This window comes from Triticum aestivum, chromosome 2D (assembly GCF_018294505.1).
Source record: "Triticum aestivum cultivar Chinese Spring chromosome 2D, IWGSC CS RefSeq v2.1, whole genome shotgun sequence".
In the NCBI taxonomy this organism is placed as follows: domain Eukaryota; kingdom Viridiplantae; phylum Streptophyta; class Magnoliopsida; order Poales; family Poaceae; genus Triticum; species Triticum aestivum.
In genome coordinates this window covers 450,435,053-450,452,071 of record NC_057799.1, presented here as the reverse complement: position 1 = coordinate 450,452,071, position 17,019 = coordinate 450,435,053, and the positions used below count along the sequence as shown (strand labels likewise).

Below are 17,019 nucleotides of genomic sequence, written 5' to 3'. Positions count from 1 at the left end.
CGGTTTGATTGTTGTTGTTGGCTGCACGCAACATGATCCGTGCCATCCATGGTCATGGACCAGATGTTGCAAACTTCGTCACCGCCTCCATGAGGTCATTGAAATTTTGCCCCGATGTAAAATTCCAGTCACTTTGTTACCCTAATCCTTTTTATATATATACTAATTATTATACTAATATTAAAAGGAAGGAAGGACTCTTCCGTCCAATTATAGTTTCGGCCGTCATCTATATACCAATGCACCACACACCTCTTATGTTTCTCTGACGCGTGGTCCGAGCAAGGCTGCTCCACACTTTTTCTTTCTTCGATTCAATTGTGGAGCAGCGAAAAATAATACGTTTATATTTCTCCCCTATGTCGGCCAAGATGGTCCTATTCCAAAACATTTTTTTCTTTCTTCTCATTTGATTGTGGCATGGAGGTGAGAATGAAACTATGAAACCGCGAACTGAACTATGATCATTTTGCAAAGACGGTATGATTGAAAGCATAATTCTTTTTCATCTTGGGAATAATTGTCGTGGATCATAAATTAAATAATGATTCATATCTTAGTCCATGATAGGGAAGTTAAATTTTCTCCCGTGCAACGCACGGGCATTTTTGCTAGTTTTATTAAAGGATGATAAAACCGTATCTTTACGCAATCCAACACATTTATTAAAAGGTTGTACATCACTCATCAACTGATTACAGTATATACTTAACTAAGGCAGGACTAGTAGTAGATTATAGTGTATCAAATACTCGACCTGTATAAGATACGTTTCATGGATATACTCAGCACCAGTACAAAAGTTCTTGCGTGGAGAGGTGGGTGGTGCGGCTCAGCCAAAGCCGTCCGTTCCCCAGCACCCGACGAATTTGCTGCCGCTGCACGGTGCGAGCCGCGAGGCACCTAACCGAGGCTCGGTCGGTCTAGATTCATCGGAGGCGGAGTGCGAAAGCCCACGACACGAGGCCCAGGCTACGGACGGGACGGACGGCGCGAACCCGGCCCCCGTGCCGTCGCCGCCTCCCCCTTCCTTTCTTTCCCTGCAGAGTCAATGCCCTGGTCAAACCTCCGCGCGAGCATGTCTTCCTCCTGCCCCTCCTAAGCTTCCGCCCCCTCTGCTCCCCGTGTCCCCCTGCCCCCCTGCCCCCTCCCCTCCCCTTCCCAACCCCCGCCGGCGCAGGCACCCGCATTCCCCTCCCCTCCCCCGCCGCAGATCTCCCGCCATGGACGCCCCGCCCGCCTCCACCTCCGCCTCCGCCGCGGGATCGGCGTCCGCGTCGGCGTCGCAGGACGCCGCCGCCGAGGCCACGCCGCGCCGCCCGGCGGGCCACCGCCGCGCGCAGTCGGAGATCCTCCTCGGGGCCACCGCCCTCCCGGACGACCTCACCTTCGACGCCGACCTCGGCGTCGTCGGCGAGGGCAGCGGCGGCGGCGGCGACGAGGACGACGACGACGAGTACGAGGAGGACGAGCAAGGCGGCGGCGGCGGCAGCGGGGGCAGCCGGATGTTCGAGATGTTCCTCCAGGCGGGCGGCAGGCTGTCCGAGCCGCTGGAGCCGTCGCCGTACCCGCAGCCGACGCCGCAGCCCGCGCGGCCGCGGCACCAGCACAGCATGTCGATGGACGGCTCCACGTCGTTCGGGTCCGCCTCCTCCGGGGTGTCGGGGAGGCACGGCGCGGACGCCAAGAAGGCCATCTCCGACGCCAAGCTCGCCGAGCTCGCTCTCGTTGACCCCAAGCGTGCCAAGAGGTGAGACTGGCCTGACGGCGCAAGTGAACCGACTTCCCTTTGCGTCGTTGCTATTTTTGGTCCTTAGGGATTCGCGCAATATAGGATATCGAATTGCGGCGGTTGACAGGGACAGGTTAGATGGATTCTGCCTCTTTGAAAAGGAGTCCAGTCCCAGGTACAAAGTGTGAAAGGGCCGAAAGTTGTGGAATCTCGAATCATATGTTTTTCCAGAACAGTCAGTAATCATATGTGATCTTGCTGCTCTTTTTTTTGGCCTGATTGATTGAAACAAAACATGGTAGTATTTTGATAACAAGACCGTCTATAGTTCCAGTATACTTAGCTTACTACTAAACTTATACTAATCTTACTTCTTTGGTGTCATATGCATTTTAAACTATGCTGGTGAATTGGTGATTTATGTGAATATATCGTTTTCTGGCAATAAGAACGACCTAACCCTTATAATTTGTTCACTTGTTAATCAAGTATCTCTATATGTGAATATATGTTATGTGTGATTAATTGTCAGTAGAAATCATTACCCTTATTGGAGGGATGCCACATGAGAGCAGAGAGTTTCACCATTGTAATTTAGTATAGCCTTTTTCACCCATGGTAATTTAGTAGTACTAGTATTGCGGTGTATCCAAGTTAGTCTGTTATAATATTATGGGAATAACTTCTCAGTGTGTTTATTTGCTAGAACAATCTGGACGTGTCTTTGTCATGTTATTTGATTTGACTCCAGTTATTTTGTACCAATTATTTGGTGTTATTCATTGTGTGTGCCTTTAGGGGTCAGTCCTTATTTCTTAGATTGATTTTTCATAACGTCTATTTTGTTGAAACATTTTAGGATCATGGCAAACCGCCAGTCAGCTGCTAGGTCAAAAGAAAGAAAGATGCGCTACATTGCGGAGCTTGAGAGGAAAGTACAGTGTCTTCAAACAGAAGCAACTACACTATCAGCTCAGTTGTCCCTGTTACAGGTTAGTTATTGGGCTTTACCTTAATTTAAATTCTTGCACATTGATATGTGTTAGATGGTTTAAACCTGGGTTTGGCTGAAAATTTCTACTAAATCTCAGGAATGGTCGCCAGAAATAGTAAATGCTTAGGTATTCAAATGAATGCGTGCCTAATTGCCTATGCTATTTTAAGCATTTAATTAGAATTTCCAACCGCTGACATGTTTATTTGCTTAGTTATGAATGTTTTGCCAATTTTATGAAGTACCTCTTACGTCTGCATATGGTTACTAAATTTGCGGTTTTTTTGGCATGTTAACTCCCAATTACTTGTTAAATAAACCCAAAAATGACAGGCATATCAATATATCATACACAAGGTTCTGAGCGAAGGTGAGAAGTAGAAAAAGGAAATTACAAGGTAGGGGGTGTAAGAGAATATGAGCCCTTCAGCGCTAAAGTGGCCGTGTGCGCTTATCCATCTTGAATCTGTGTTCCAAATATTAAGATCAGCAATAGCCATCAGTACAGTCTTGACAATGACCAAAGGAAAGGAGACTGCTCCTGCTGGCGAGGTAGCATTCCGCGTTAGAGATCAGCGGAGTGAAAGTAGAGAGGTGGAGCTTGGTTGGGCCGCTGGGGAAGCCATGAAAGCACATCCGCGACTAGAATCAACAAATAGGGAGAGACAGGATCACCTTGACGTAGGCCATTCTCAAAAAGTACCAAATCCCCTGGTACGCCATATGGACGTCTAACTAGTGAAGTTGTTGGATATGGTGCAGCCCCTATATCGACAACTTGTATTTCTGTATCTGTTTGTTTGAGCAGCCATTGTTTATTTTAGTTCTGCAAATTGTTTATGTCTAACATTTTTTTTTGCGCAAAATGTCTAACATATTATTACCAGTTGTAAATAATTATTGAAAAGGTGGTTAGCTTGAGACCCACACTATTTGTATTCTACTGATACATATTGTTAATATTCTGTAGATTTTCTAGTTCAATGAACTTCCTCTTCGGTTTTCCATGAGTGATGGGTTTTGTATTCTACAGATACATATTATTAATATATATTTTTCAGTCAGTCTTTGTTTAAAAAAGTGATAAAAAGGAAAAAAGCAACAAAGGCCACCGATAACTCACTATTTGAATTCTACAGATGCATATTGTTAATATACTGCAGATTTTGTAGTTACTCAAAGAACTTCCTCTTTTTGGTTTTCCATGAGTAATGAGTTTTGTAGTCTACAGATGCATATTGTTACTATACTGCAGATTAGTTTTTCAAAGAACTTCCCCTTTGATTTTCCATGAGTGCCGAGTTTTGTATTCTACAGATACATATTGTTAATATACTGCAGATTTTGTAGTTATTCGAAGTACTTCCTCTTCGGTTTTCCTTGAGTGGCGGGTCCTGTATTCTACAGATACATATGTTAACGCACTGCAGAATTTGTAGTTACTCACAGTACTTGCTCTTTGATTTCCATGAGTAATGAGTCTATCCCTATTTGTCTGTATGGTACAGAGAGATACCAGTGGTTTAACAAATGAAAATGGTGATTTGAAGCTGCAAGTGCAAACAATGGAGCAGCAGGTCAGGCTGCAAGATGGTAAGGTTTTCTTTGTAGAGCAAATTCAAAATTAATACAAAGATATTTTGTTGATGCCATGCTCATTTGACGCCATGTTCTCCCATAACTGCAAATAACTCTATGATGTTCTGAATTCTACATGTCTACTTGCTCTTATAACACAGAAAACTTCGAGTTTGATTGATAGTATTCGCTTGGATTTTGGGTCCTGATTTTTCTTGATCATCTAGAGATTCAACAGGCATTTTCGGTCCTTTTCTATTCAATCTACACGTCAGAGTTTACTTGTGTTTCATTTTTGGCTATGTTAACTTTGTCCCTACCATCTTTGGTAACTGTTCTTTTGTTTACATGTACTAGCACTGAACGACAGACTGAGGGATGAGGTTCAGCAGCTGAAGATTGCAACAGGACAGCTTAACGCCAACAATGGAAACCTGGGGAATTTCGGCGGTCTGTCCTCGTACGGAGTCAATCCACAGAGCTACCAGCGAAGCCAGATGCAACAGCAATCTCTTCTGGCTGCTCAGCAGCTTCAGCAGCTCCAAATCCACTCCCAGCACCAGCAGCCACAAATGCACATGCAGCAGCAACGCCTTGCCAGTGTTCGGCAGCAGCAACAGCAGCAGCAGCAGCAGCAGCAGCAGTCGCAGCTGCGTCCGGAAGCACTGCCATTTCCGGGAGACCTCAAGATGAAGGGAATTGCCATGACAGCCCATGTGCAGAATGCGGGCCCTTTCGATGGCCGCGCAAGGAGCGAGCCGTGAGAACCGGCGCAGGTAGGGTACATGTCAGTTGCCAGTAATAATAGACTTGCGTTGTACTCCTGCCTGAGTCGAGTCGAGTGGCTCATGCATAGGCTAGTGCAGTGTGTAGGTAGGTGCCTAGATGTCTGCAGCAGTCCTCTAGAATGTCGGCCCCATTCAGTCGCAAGTTTGTTGCAGAACTGATGAACGCAGAGTGTGAGTACTTCTTACCAGCCGGAGTGTTCCATCTGGAATTAACCATAAAAAGTTAAGTTGGTGCCCGAAACCTTTCTCGAATATGGTGCTAATGCAGAGTGAGAGACTGATAGATGAAGCTGAACCATGTCGGCTTGGCGTCTGTGCCAGCCAGAGCAAATAAAATGCTCGGTGGAAAGAAAAAATTCTATTCTGGGTGCACCTTTTGTTTTGTTTCCTTAGAATGCATAGCCTAAATCTTGCTCCTGTGTTAATGCCCTGTTATGGACTTAGATCTCTTTCAGCAAGATCGAATGATTGCGGACCAACATTTGCAGCCTTCCAGTACATGTTTTCATTGCTCTCTCAGTTGGGAAAAGCTCAGGCGTGAAGATGAAGGCATGCCATTCGACCAAAGGGCTGTCCTGATGTCGTGAATCCATCATGGAATGGAATGGAATAAAATGGATCGATGTACAGGTAAAAGAGGAAGAAAACTCGAGCAATCTACCAAGCAACCAAAAGGCAGGGGGTACAACAATAATAACACCATGTACCAATGTACAAATATGAATCAGAGCGTCCGGCTAATTAGGCTTAGCGACATCAGTCACCCCTGTTCCGTATCCTATACCGCAAAAGAATATATATTTTTAACAACAGAATCCTCAAATTCGCCATCCGCCCAAGCTGCGAGGTGAGCTACCACAAACAATGCCGTTTGGTAATAGCCGCTCCAAATTAATTCTCTCTATGCGACCGCCGCCTCCATGTAGGATGAAGGGTGATGGATGGGTCATCAGTCGTCGTCCTCGTAGTAGCGCTTGAACTCGAAGGCGGCGACGGCCATGATCCAGACGGCGACGAAGACGCCGTAGGAGACGATGTAGGCGCTCACCTCCTTGGCGATGGTGAGGCCGAGGAAGACGTTGGCCATGGCGAGAAGGATGGCCACGCGCCCGATGTTGTGGTGGTACCAGTTCCAGAACCGACGCACCTTGGACGTCTTGTCCGGCCGCGCCAGCACCGCCGTCACCTGCGTGTCCATCAACCAACACAAGCAGCAGGGTGAGCACACATCATGGTGGTTTCAACTCTCTCTCGGGAGAATGTTCTTCTGCCGTCCTCAAGAACATGAACGCGACCGACAGTGTGTACTATTCTGGGAGTCAACGAACGGAAGCATCTATTCTGATGGCAACAATCACGGGGCATGTGGAAATTACACTTAACTACCAAGTCGGATTCACAGTCAACATCTACTACAGTACTACTAGAAATTAATAAGCTGGTAAAATTTCTTGCTGTTCCAGGCTTGTGTTCCCATCCCACACAGCACATGCCATTCTGGCAACTCAAATGATTAGATGCCACAGCACATGTATCCAGCCAGCCAAGGAACCAAAAGTGATCTCAGATTAGTCAGCAATTTCCACACAACCACTGCCCCCATGTTCTCAAGATTAAGGTTAATCCAGTAAAAAGAAGATTAAGGCTAATCTAATGAGACTCGAACTCAAGAAAAATTCTGTGCTGCGTACGCACCTGGAGGCATGCCATGGACAGGATGGAGATGCCGATGACCTTGTGCACGACGATGTTCTTGAGCCCGTCCCCGTTGAGGCGGAAGCCGAGGACCACCGCCGCGATGCCGATGAGGAAGCCGAGCCCCTGCACGGCGATGTGGCCGTAGAACCAGTAGGGGTCCTGCCGCCGGAAGTAGCGCGCCACCATCATGCCCATCGGCAGCAGCACGCCCCACCCCATCATGGACAGCAGCCCGTGCCACCTCTTCGCCGGGAACCCCTCCTCGCCCGACTCGCCGCCGGCGCTAGACGGCGACGCTGGACACAAACCAACCCACAGACCCTCCTCGGTAAGTAAAAAAATGTGTACCGGTTTTCTTACCACTGCTCTCTCGAGGAGAAGAGAAAATGAAGTAGCGGTGGAATTAATAATGGATGTACGTACCGGAGGCGAACTTGAAGGAGCGGGAGCCCATGTCGCGGTGCATCTGGATCGTGTAGTCGGAGGAGGAAGGGAGGCTGCCCTCGTAGCCCACGGAGTAGATCAGGTACGGCTGCGGGCGGTCGGTGCTGAGCTCGAAGGCCAGGTAGAGCCGGCCGGACTTGGACACGGCGACGGTCCGGTTCCTGACCAGGGTGAGCCGGCCGTCGTCCGGGGTCACGGCCTCCGGGCTCCTGCCCTGCAGGTAGTACTGCTTGGCGACGCCCTTGCCGCCCGACGACCAGCCGACCATGGCGCTGCTGCCGACCATGCCCCCCTTGCCCGAGAACCCGACCGCCACGTAGGATCTCTTCTCCGGCGCCGACAGCACGAAGCTCCACTGGCTCGACCCCGTGTTCTTGTACTGGCGAGTGGCGACACAAGAAGCATTCCGGATCAGATCAGGCGGCGACGAGTTGATGATTGCTGGAAAATCCAGACCAGAAATCCGCAGCAATGCGGTGAGAGAAGGCGTACCCTGAGGATGAAGTCCTCGTCCTTCCAGAGCGTGATGCAGTGGAAGGCGTCGGTGTCGAAGGGGACGAGGCGCGCCACCTGGAGGTCCCCGTCGCAGGAGTCCGACTTCTGGTGGCTCGCCGCGAAGCAGAAGCCCAGCAGGCAGAGCAGCGGCAGCAGCAGCCGCACGGAGGAACAAGAGGAAGCCCCCATTGTCGCGTCAGTCAGTCTAATCCTCTCCCCGAGCTTCCCGCTCCTGTGCCACGGCCACCACCTGTGGTGTGTCTTTCTTGGATTCGGCACCGCGGCGGACGCGGAGGGAGGTCGGACAAGATTGGCGGTGCTTGGAAGGGAGGAAATGGCCAAGGCTCCGCTGCTGCTGCTGGGGGCAGTTTGGCAGGTCAGAGGATGCTGCTGCCCTCCAATCGAATGCCGTAGCGCTGCGCCAGTATGTACATATATCCTCCCTCCCTGACTCCCTCCCTCAAGTTGCGGTGTCCTTGTGTGTACATGGATATATATCGTGCTGTGTTGGGATTGCTGGTGGTTAAGGTTCACCTACAGCTACAGGAGGCGCACATGCATTTACATGGCAGCCAATCCTTGCACCGCGGTTTGCAGCGGGTTTTGCACTTGATGTGATTGCAGAAAATCGAGCATGTTTGTTTACCACCAAAGCTACGCTGGCTCCACCCTAATAAAGTCTTTACTTGGCCCATCTCCCGTACACGGACTGTCGTTGGTACACGGTTCTGCAGTAGTAGTAGTAAGTCGAGCATGGCCACGCCGACGGCACCTACTACCACGCTTGCAGTTAACCGGATGAGAATGCCGTTGCTTGTGACTGCGCAACCAAGGCAAATTTGACAAATTTAACCTATAGACGAAATCAAATCACAGAATAAACTATCCGTGAAACTATTTCACGCGGCTGATCTTTTTGTGTGACGCCCGACACGAAGGCGCCACACTACACTGTGCAACGCCTCACAGATAGGCGCTACACGGTCAGCGTCGCACCCGTGTGATCAGAAAATTACTAAGTCAGTGTGCAGCGCCTGAGAGCTAGGCGCCACACTATATAGTGTAGCGCCTAGTGCAGCGCCTGAGAGCTAGGCGCCACGGGTCAGCCGCGTGAAATAGTTTCACGGACAGTTCATTCTGTGATTTGATTTCGTCTCTAGGTCAAATTTGTCAAATTTGCCGGCAACCAATGATGAAAAACAGCCAAAATAGAAGCCAATCCATCGGCGGGCGCCAGCATGTCGCTTGTCCTGTAGAGGTGGAATACACGAGCAGGGACAAACCGGGAGCGCCACGCAACGACGCAGCGTACGTGTATGCATGTGTACCGGCGCGCGTCCAATCAGTGAGCTTGCTAGCTAGCCATGGGCTAGCCAGTGCGTCTAGTTCCAGGCAAAGCGGGCGGTGAGCTTGCACAGCGAGGAAGAGGAAAGGGGCCGCGAGCGCGATCCGACCACCGGGGATGGGGCCCCGCGGGCCCAGCGGTGCGGGTGCGGCGCTGTGGCACGGGGAGGGGAGGGGGAAAGGAAGGGCGGGGGCAGGCTGGTCCAGATGGTTATTGCGTCCGGGCACAGCTCATGCTTTGGCTAGCTGCACGGGCTGATTAAAGAACGGGGATGAGGAGATGCCGGGCGCACATGGCGGCTCTTTGCCAGTGTGGCGCACACCGATCCGTCGGTTTCGAACGGCGCGTCCCTCGCTTGCCGAACCGTCCGTGGCGGCAGACCCGCCGTAGTGGCGTGCAAGTCGGAACCTGGATTCAATGCTTTGATCCTGGAGGGATCTTCATGCCATTTGTTCGGGTAGACTTTGTATTGTGTATTTGAATGCTGTGGTTTCTCCCATGGAAGAGGAGGTGAATACATTATACATACATACATTCACATGCACGGGTTAATTGATCAGTGGAACTGAATGGTGGACGAATCATCTTAAGAGCATCTACACACAAATCCGGTCCCTTAAACGCCCGTGGGCACATCCGGACGGGCCCTCATATTTTCTTACGTGCATTCACATATCTCAAATCCATGCAAATACATGCACGTCGATCATGCAACACAATGTCGCACATAAATAGCAATTGTTGGTATCAAGCATAGATAGCGTTTACATAAAATTTATTTGAAGTGTCAAACTCAAGCAGTGGATCCACATGTACTCCACAAGATAATTGAGTAGCTGCGTGTGCACCCACTGATCTCGAAGATTCTGATGCATCTGCAGAAAGTTCATAAGCTGAGGCGCATCTTGATCTTTCGGGATTTCAAGGGTGCTTCGAAATCATGGTTTGGGGTACACCATCACCCTTATCCTCGACAATCATATTGTGCAGAATAACACAACATGTCATCAGCTGCCACAAACTTTCTGATTCCTACATCATTGCAGCGCTCCGCACAATTCCCTAATGAGCCTGAAGCACACCAAATGCCCTCTCCACGTCCTTCCTAGGCGCTTCCTGCATTTGTTGAAAAGTGACTCTGTTTATTGCCACACGGCTCGGATATGGTCTTCGCAAACGCCGTGCACTGAGGATAGACACCATCGGCAAGATAGTACCCCATGTTGTAGTCCCGACCGTTGACAGTGTAGTTGTGACACCCAAGTTTTTATTTGGATTTTTCAAAAGATTTTATTTAACTTGAAGGGAGGGATCTAAAAATTTTCTTCAAGAGAACTCTCACTCTCAAATATTTTCCTTTATGGCAAAAATTTTATTTGGATTTACCCAAGATCTTCCTTTGGTCTTGGAGGTTCTTGCTTTTCATTTGGACTCAAGACAAAATGGTTTTCATTTGAGAAAATAACCTTTGAAATATTTTTGAGAATGCACTATGGCTTTTGGAAAGTCCTTTGCCACTTTCAACTATTCCTTCTTGCCATGGCATAAGTGCAAATCCTCTCTCCTAACCTTTCCCTCACCTCTGGATCATGATTTGCATCAAATCCAGCAAGTTGAACCTCCCCATGTATTTATTTTCCATTCAAATTCTATTCAAATATTTTCCGTCTTCTATTCTACCTCTTGGAGATTTACAAAGGAACTCCATTTTCTGTTTGGACTTTTACCACCAAACTTCTTTTCCCTCCTAGTCCTTTGAACCCTCAACCTGGAACCATGAAGATCCACTGGTCTCCAGTTCAAAAATTTCAAACTACATCAGCTGCAAGTTTGGACCAGATTTGCCAAATTTGGTGAAATTCATTCAAAACTTTCTCCAAAAATTCCAAGTAAATTCATGCAGCCCCTGGGTGCTTTGAGTGATCATCTCACCAAGTTACAGCTCCAGAAAAATTTATCTCTCTACCAAAACCTACTGTCGAACACCTGCAATGCTTGGTCACTGTCAAGTTTCAGTTAACTTCAGAGTTCAGTCAGTGCTCACTGTCGTTTTCTTCAGAAACGGGCATCGATCTCGCCAGTACCCTCGCGTCGCCTTGCTCCTCGTCCTCGCCCTCTCGTTCCTGCACCGCACGAGTGCCTGGCATCTTGCGGGCGTCGGCGACGAGCAGCAGAAGGTGCGCCGCCCCGTGACCGACGCCGGCGGCGGCTTTGCGGACGCCAGCGGGAGACACGGCGCCGCCGACTCCACCCAGCGCCGCCCAAACCACCGGAGCCCGCCGCGTGGCCGTCCACTCCCCCGAATGCGCTGCCGCTCTCGTCGTGAACCCCAGGGCGCGGAGCGCGCTCTCTGCCGCCGTTGAGCCCGTGCGGTCACCTCACCGTGGGCAGACGCCATTACGCCAGGGCCAGCTCCGTTTAGCTGCAAAACGAGTCCCGTAACATCCACTGATGCTGCTCGACCGCTCAAACCCTCTGCCAACCCACTGCTCCGCCGTAATCGCTCGCCGGAGATTCTCCGTTCACGGCCACCCCGTCGATCTGCCTATAAATAGGGGCCCCGAGCTTCAACTCGAGCACCCACCAGCCCTACACTTCCCCTAGAGCACGCCCAGCCACTGGAAGAGCCGCGAGGGGGTCTCCTTCCTCGACTCCGGCCGCCGCGATCCGCCACGGGATCCAGCCCGATTCGCCCCCGTGTGTGCTCCGCAGCCCCCATTCTCTTGCCAGTAGCTTCTCCTTGCATCACCCGTTCTGACCCGCGCCTCAATTCGTACTTTGCAGCCCTCCACCGGAGTTCCCCAACCTCACCCGAACCGCCGTCCGCCGGAGATAGTGTCGCCGTCGACGTGGTGCTCCCCGTTGGACGAGTCCACCACCCACCGACGCGGAAGAAGACACTGAAGCTCTTGGTACCCTCCGTTTCTCCTAACTCGCCGTGGTTCGACGCCGGCGTCCACCGCCGTCTTCGGGCGCCGGCGAGCTTTCAAACCTGACATGCGGGCCCCGCGTGTCAGCCTCTGTTTTATTTCCCCGAACCGTTTTCTGTTGGCGCCTTCGGGCAAAATACGTTTTCTCCTTGCGCTTGCGCATTCCCAGCCGAAGCGTTTTCTGTTTTCTCAGTTAAAACCCTGGAACTTTTCTGTTTCATTACAGAAAGGTCCCTGGACAGAAACCTTTATAACTTTTTAATGAAAAGGTATTTTTGAGTGATTCTTTTTCTGTCAATCTCCAAATTTTGTCTAGTTTTTTATGGGATTTATTTGAAAAATATTTGGCAAAGTTTCTGTGCATGTGTTGGTTTTCACGTTAGTACCCCGTTTCGTGATTGCCGTAGGTTCCGGGAGAGGGGACGGAGCCGCGAACTTCGCCGAGCTAGACTCCGACTTCTCCGAACCAGGCAAGCATGTTTGAACATTTGATATGGCAGATGTTTTGCATGTTCATGTGAAAGTTTGTGCGTGGCATGTGAGTGTCGATAAATACCTCGTTGCTTGTAAGGCAACGACCCGGTTGTTCCGAAGTTGCGATGACCTCTGATGAGAGGTGGCCTAATCATGTAGTGACATGAAGGGCAGCAAGGTGGTACTGTTGTAGCATGCCAGCCTTGCGTCATCCGACTTTCTTCGACGTTAACGTGGTTGGAGCCACGTTATCGATCTTTTCCCGCATGTTCCAAAGTTGCGATGACCTCTGATGAGAGGTGGCCTAATCATGTGGTGACATGAAGGGCAGCAAGGTGGTACTGTTGTAGCATGCCAGCCTTGTGTCATCCGACTTTTCCGACGTTAACATGGTTGGAGCCGTGTTATCGTCCCTTCCCCTTTCCGTGCTACCACATGTCTCATTGCCAGGATACGGTTTAGTAAGTTGGTAACCTCTTTCCGTGTACACACCAAACAGAGAGGCCGGGATGATGGTACCTTGGCCCAGGATTAAAGCCAGTCATTCGGTCAGGGGGCATGGGTGTTTCCGGTTGGGACCGAGAGGGGGGGCACCCCCTTATAGCGCGCGTATAGAAATTTGATCCCATGCTACGCGAGGTTGTAGCCTCCCCGACTCAGGGTTTTTCCTGAATGTTGCCGAGGGTGATCCCTGGCTTCGGATGGTTAAATTGGGTGTGTACTGGTTAGACGTGTTCCTTCCAGAACACCGTAGACGGAACTAGTCCCCGTGACTACTGAAATCCGTTGGCTGTGGTTAAGTACAAACTCTGCAGAGTCAATTCTTTCCAAATCATCGTATCCATGATCAGTAATGTAGACTTTACATCCAAATCTATCCGTGTGAAAACTTGCCCCCGGTGAACAAGCTCAAGTGGTAAATTCAATTTCATTGTTATTCCTGTGGATGGACTAACATTATATTTGTCTCGTGCTTGTGATAATTATATTCCCGAACTATTGTATTGTTGTGTTACAATATAAGCCCTTTATGTGACGTCGCGCAGACGTCCGACTGTGGCGTGTACTCGTTTCTCACTTTGATATAAGCCCTTTATGTGATGTCGCTCAGACGTCCGACTGCGGCATGCACTGTCTTTACTTTCTGTTATAAGCCCTTTATGTGGTGTCGCCCCGACGCCCGACTGTGGCATTATTATTCTGCATTTTCCGCTCGAGGAGTCTTTCAGACACTCGTTTGGCACCTGTATTATTATTCCGCATTTTCCGCTCGAGGAGTCTTTCAGACACTCGTTTGGCACCTGTATTATTATTCCGCATTTTCCGCTCGAGGAGTCTTTCAGACACTCGTTTGGCACCTGTATTATTATTCCGCATTTTCCGCTCGAGGAGTCTTTCAGACACTCGTTTGGCACCAGTATTACTATTCGGCAGTTTCCGCTCGAGGCGTCATTCAGACCCTCGCTTGGCACCCAGTATTTATTATCTCTATGTCTGATCGCACTGGTTAACTTATTCATGTGCTTCATGTTTGCATTTGTTATACCTTATGTCCGAACTGTCTTGCGAGTACTTTCATAGTACTCACCTGGCTTGTTGATTTGGCCAGATGTTGACGAAGGCGATCTCTTGGATGAAGAGTTTGATAGCGCGTCCGACGCCTAGAGGAGTCCCAGTCAGTCCTGCGCGATCCCGGATATTGGTCACTTGTATCGTTTACGCTTCCGCCACCCGCAATAAGTCTTCTCGAGCCTCACTCCGACGCTCGAAGAGTTGTAGTATTCTGGAATCATGTCACTCGCTTCGCGATGATATTTCCACCACCGTTATTATCGTGAGTTAGAAGTTTGCCACCCTATCCGCCGTATTGTTTTATCGGCGTGCATGTAATAAATTGTTGGGCAGTCTCTGCTCAACTTTGTATTATATTTAGTACTCCTGGTATTTTTCTTCTGTGACCAATGTATTGTCTATCAGTGAGAAGGAATTCTTCCTCGCTGGTCCGTAACAGGGATTGGTTTCTCAATAATTATTTTATTGAAAAACCGGTCGTGACAAGCTTGGTATCAGAGCCAGGCTGACTGTAGGAAGCCACTAGGTGCGATCGCTAATCGGTTATTAGCGTCTTTAGTGCTTCTTCAGCATTTTGCAATTGTAGCTATTTTCTGTTGGTCATCATAAAATTTATGACATGACTACTCAGAATTTTTGCCTACTTTTGTAGATGGCTGGCAGCAGCTGTGAGAATCGAGTGTTCACCAACGTGCCCGAGGGGTTTGTCAAGCTCCTCGTCTCCATCACCAAGCTCGCGATCGGGCCAGCAGCTCGCCCGGAGTTCACCCTCTATCAGCACAAGCTCAGTGACGACGTGTCTATGCACCAGGCTGTGGTGCAATTCAGGGGAGGACGATCTGCTGCTCGCCATTTCCGTTTTACGGGAAGGGCCATGCCTACGGAGAGGCATGCCATGCAGATGGCTGCCCGTGAGGCGATAGCTCGCCTTCGGGACATCCTTCCTACGATGAAGACTCGTCGCTACCGCTACCTCCCATGCCATGTGCCTTACACCAGCCACTATGCGTTCGCCTGCCATCGGGGAGAGCGAGATGAAGCCATCGAGATGGTTGTGGAGTATCTCAAGGCTCTGGAGGAGTCTTTCGACAACCTCGTAGATGATCTTGTGGCTGCCCGCATGGACTTAGTCCGGGGCGGTCCTGCCAGCAGGAAGGAGCTTCTCCACACGGCGCCGCCTCTGACATTCGTCTCGTCTTCAGCCTCGTATGCACCGGCCGTTTTGGCCACTGCTCGCCGTCTGCCTACCACTGAGGAGTTCGACCGAGTCATCGCTCCTACTCCAGTCAGAGCCGCACCGCCTGCCGCACGCGCTCTACCACCAGTCGCCCCCGCACCATCACCGCAGCGCAGCGTCGCACGCCAGGAACCAGCTAGAGAGGAGGAGGTTGATTCTCCTGGACCGCTGAGCCTTGCCATCGGCAAGGGGAAGGAGATCTTCACCATCTCCGACTGAGAGCACCGAGTAGCCGCGTGTTATGCCTGCTTGTATGATGTGTTGTTTTTATCTGTACGCTAGTTTGTATTGGTGTGTTTGCTGCCTTCCGGAGTAGTACGCTAGTTTTTAATAACATGTCAGGATTGTGTACGCACAACCTGAGTGCTGTATCTTGTGTTTGCTTTCGCATGTAAGATTTGTGTTAAGCACTTCTTCTCCGTGAAAATCATTTGTGTTTCTTGAAAACCTTGAAGCCTTTTTGATTATTGCCTTTGCAAGGGTTTTCCTGCGCTACACGGTTTTTCTCATGGGTTTTGCAAATGATACCCCAGACTGGAAAAATGTCTCGCCCTTGGACTCGCTCTATGCCCAATCAGCCAGAAGAGGTTTACGGAACACAGACCAGCAACAATTTCACTCAGGGTCAGTCCAGCCAACAGGACAGCGAAGCGGCACTATCTCAAGTATGCCGTCTCTTCGAGCAAAGCCAGCAACAGCACCAGGAGATGATGAACCATGTCATCAATATGGGAAACCACCGTGAACCCTATCAACCACATTCCAAGTTATCTGAGTTACAGAAGACTCGCCCCTCAACTTTTGCTCACACCGACAGGCCACTGGAAGCCGATGATTGGCTTCGCGAGATTGAAAGGAAACTGATTATCGCTCAATGCTCAGATCATGAGAAGGTGCTTTATGCACCACACTACCTTACTGGAGCAGCCGCAGCATGGTGGGAAAACTTCCTACACATGCACCCCAGGGAACACAACATCACCTGGGAAGAATTCAAGGAAGGCTTCCGTGGGGCACACATTCCCAGGAGCATCCTAAAGATCAAGAAGAGAGAGTTTGATGACCTGAAGCAAAGAGGCATGACCGTCACAGAATACAACGGCCAGTTTACCCAACTGTCTCGTTATGCCTACGACGAGCACATGACAGAAAACAAGAAGATGGAAAAATTCCTGGACGGCCTGGCACCAGCATTAAGATGCCAACTGATTGTACACACCTTTCCGGATTTTAAGACGCTGGTGGACAAGGCCATCACCCTGGAGAATGAGCGCCGTAGTCTGGAAGATATCCGCAAGCGGAAGAGGGACAAGACGACTCTTGCCCGCAGCAACCGAGGCAAGACTGAGGTCCCAAGGACAGACACGAGGAGATCCACGACTACTGAGCCAAGACCCGTCGGACAATTTCATGCCAGAGACAAGGAGTTCACATACCGTCCAGGGGTCACCTGCTATGCTTGTGGTCAACAAGGGCATTATGCTAAACAGTGCCCGAAGCCAAGAGACTCGGCACCCAAGCCGAACAATGGTGGAAACAATCCAGCCCCCAAGCGCAACAACTTCAATCCCAGCAACAACCACAGGAAGGGTCACTTGAACCATGTGACCAGGGAAGAAGCGCAGAATGCCCCAGACATCGTGCTCGGTACGTTCCCTGTCAACACAGTACCTGCCACGGTTTTGTTTGATTCTGGAGCTTCCCATTCGTTCGTTTCGAAGAGTTTTGTTTC

At 50.0% G+C, this 17,019-nt stretch overlaps 2 protein-coding genes across 2 annotated transcripts; one reads left to right on the top strand and one right to left on the bottom strand.

Annotated features, from left to right (window-relative positions):
- Positions 1–1,157: 1,157 nt before the first annotated feature.
- On the top strand, positions 1,158–5,448 carry LOC123053761 (transcription factor RF2a). The gene is made up of 4 exons (XM_044477306.1): positions 1,158–1,750; positions 2,592–2,724; positions 4,235–4,319; positions 4,662–5,448. Exons 1-4 carry the CDS (start codon positions 1,224–1,226, stop codon positions 5,066–5,068), a joined length of 1,152 nt encoding a protein of 383 aa, XP_044333241.1. The 5' UTR covers positions 1,158–1,223; the 3' UTR covers positions 5,069–5,448.
- A 302-nt stretch (positions 5,449–5,750) lies between these two features.
- On the bottom strand, positions 5,751–8,202 carry LOC123053762 (cytochrome b561 and DOMON domain-containing protein At3g07570). The gene is made up of 4 exons (XM_044477307.1): positions 7,727–8,202; positions 7,214–7,613; positions 6,788–7,086; positions 5,751–6,278 (listed from the first exon to the last, which is right to left on the bottom strand). Exons 1-4 carry the CDS (start codon positions 7,916–7,918, stop codon positions 6,042–6,044), a joined length of 1,128 nt encoding a protein of 375 aa, XP_044333242.1. The 5' UTR covers positions 7,919–8,202; the 3' UTR covers positions 5,751–6,041.
- Positions 8,203–17,019: the final 8,817 nt, after the last annotated feature.

Coding starts and splice junctions, on each gene's coding strand:
- LOC123053761 (XM_044477306.1), top strand. CDS start 1,224: ATGGACGCCCCGCCCGCCTCCACCTCCGCCTCCGCCGCGGGATCGGCG. Junction 1,751..2,591: donor GACCCCAAGCGTGCCAAGAG/GTGAGACTGGCC, acceptor GAAACATTTTAG/GATCATGGCAAACCGCCAGT. Junction 4,320..4,661: donor GCAGGTCAGGCTGCAAGATG/GTAAGGTTTTCT, acceptor TACATGTACTAG/CACTGAACGACAGACTGAGG.
- LOC123053762 (XM_044477307.1), bottom strand. CDS start 7,918: ATGGGGGCTTCCTCTTGTTCCTCCGTGCGGCTGCTGCTGCCGCTGCTC. Junction 7,087..7,213: donor CTCCTTCAAGTTCGCCTCCG/GTACGTACATCC, acceptor GTTTGTGTCCAG/CGTCGCCGTCTAGCGCCGGC. Junction 6,279..6,787: donor TGTCCATGGCATGCCTCCAG/GTGCGTACGCAG, acceptor ATGGACACGCAG/GTGACGGCGGTGCTGGCGCG.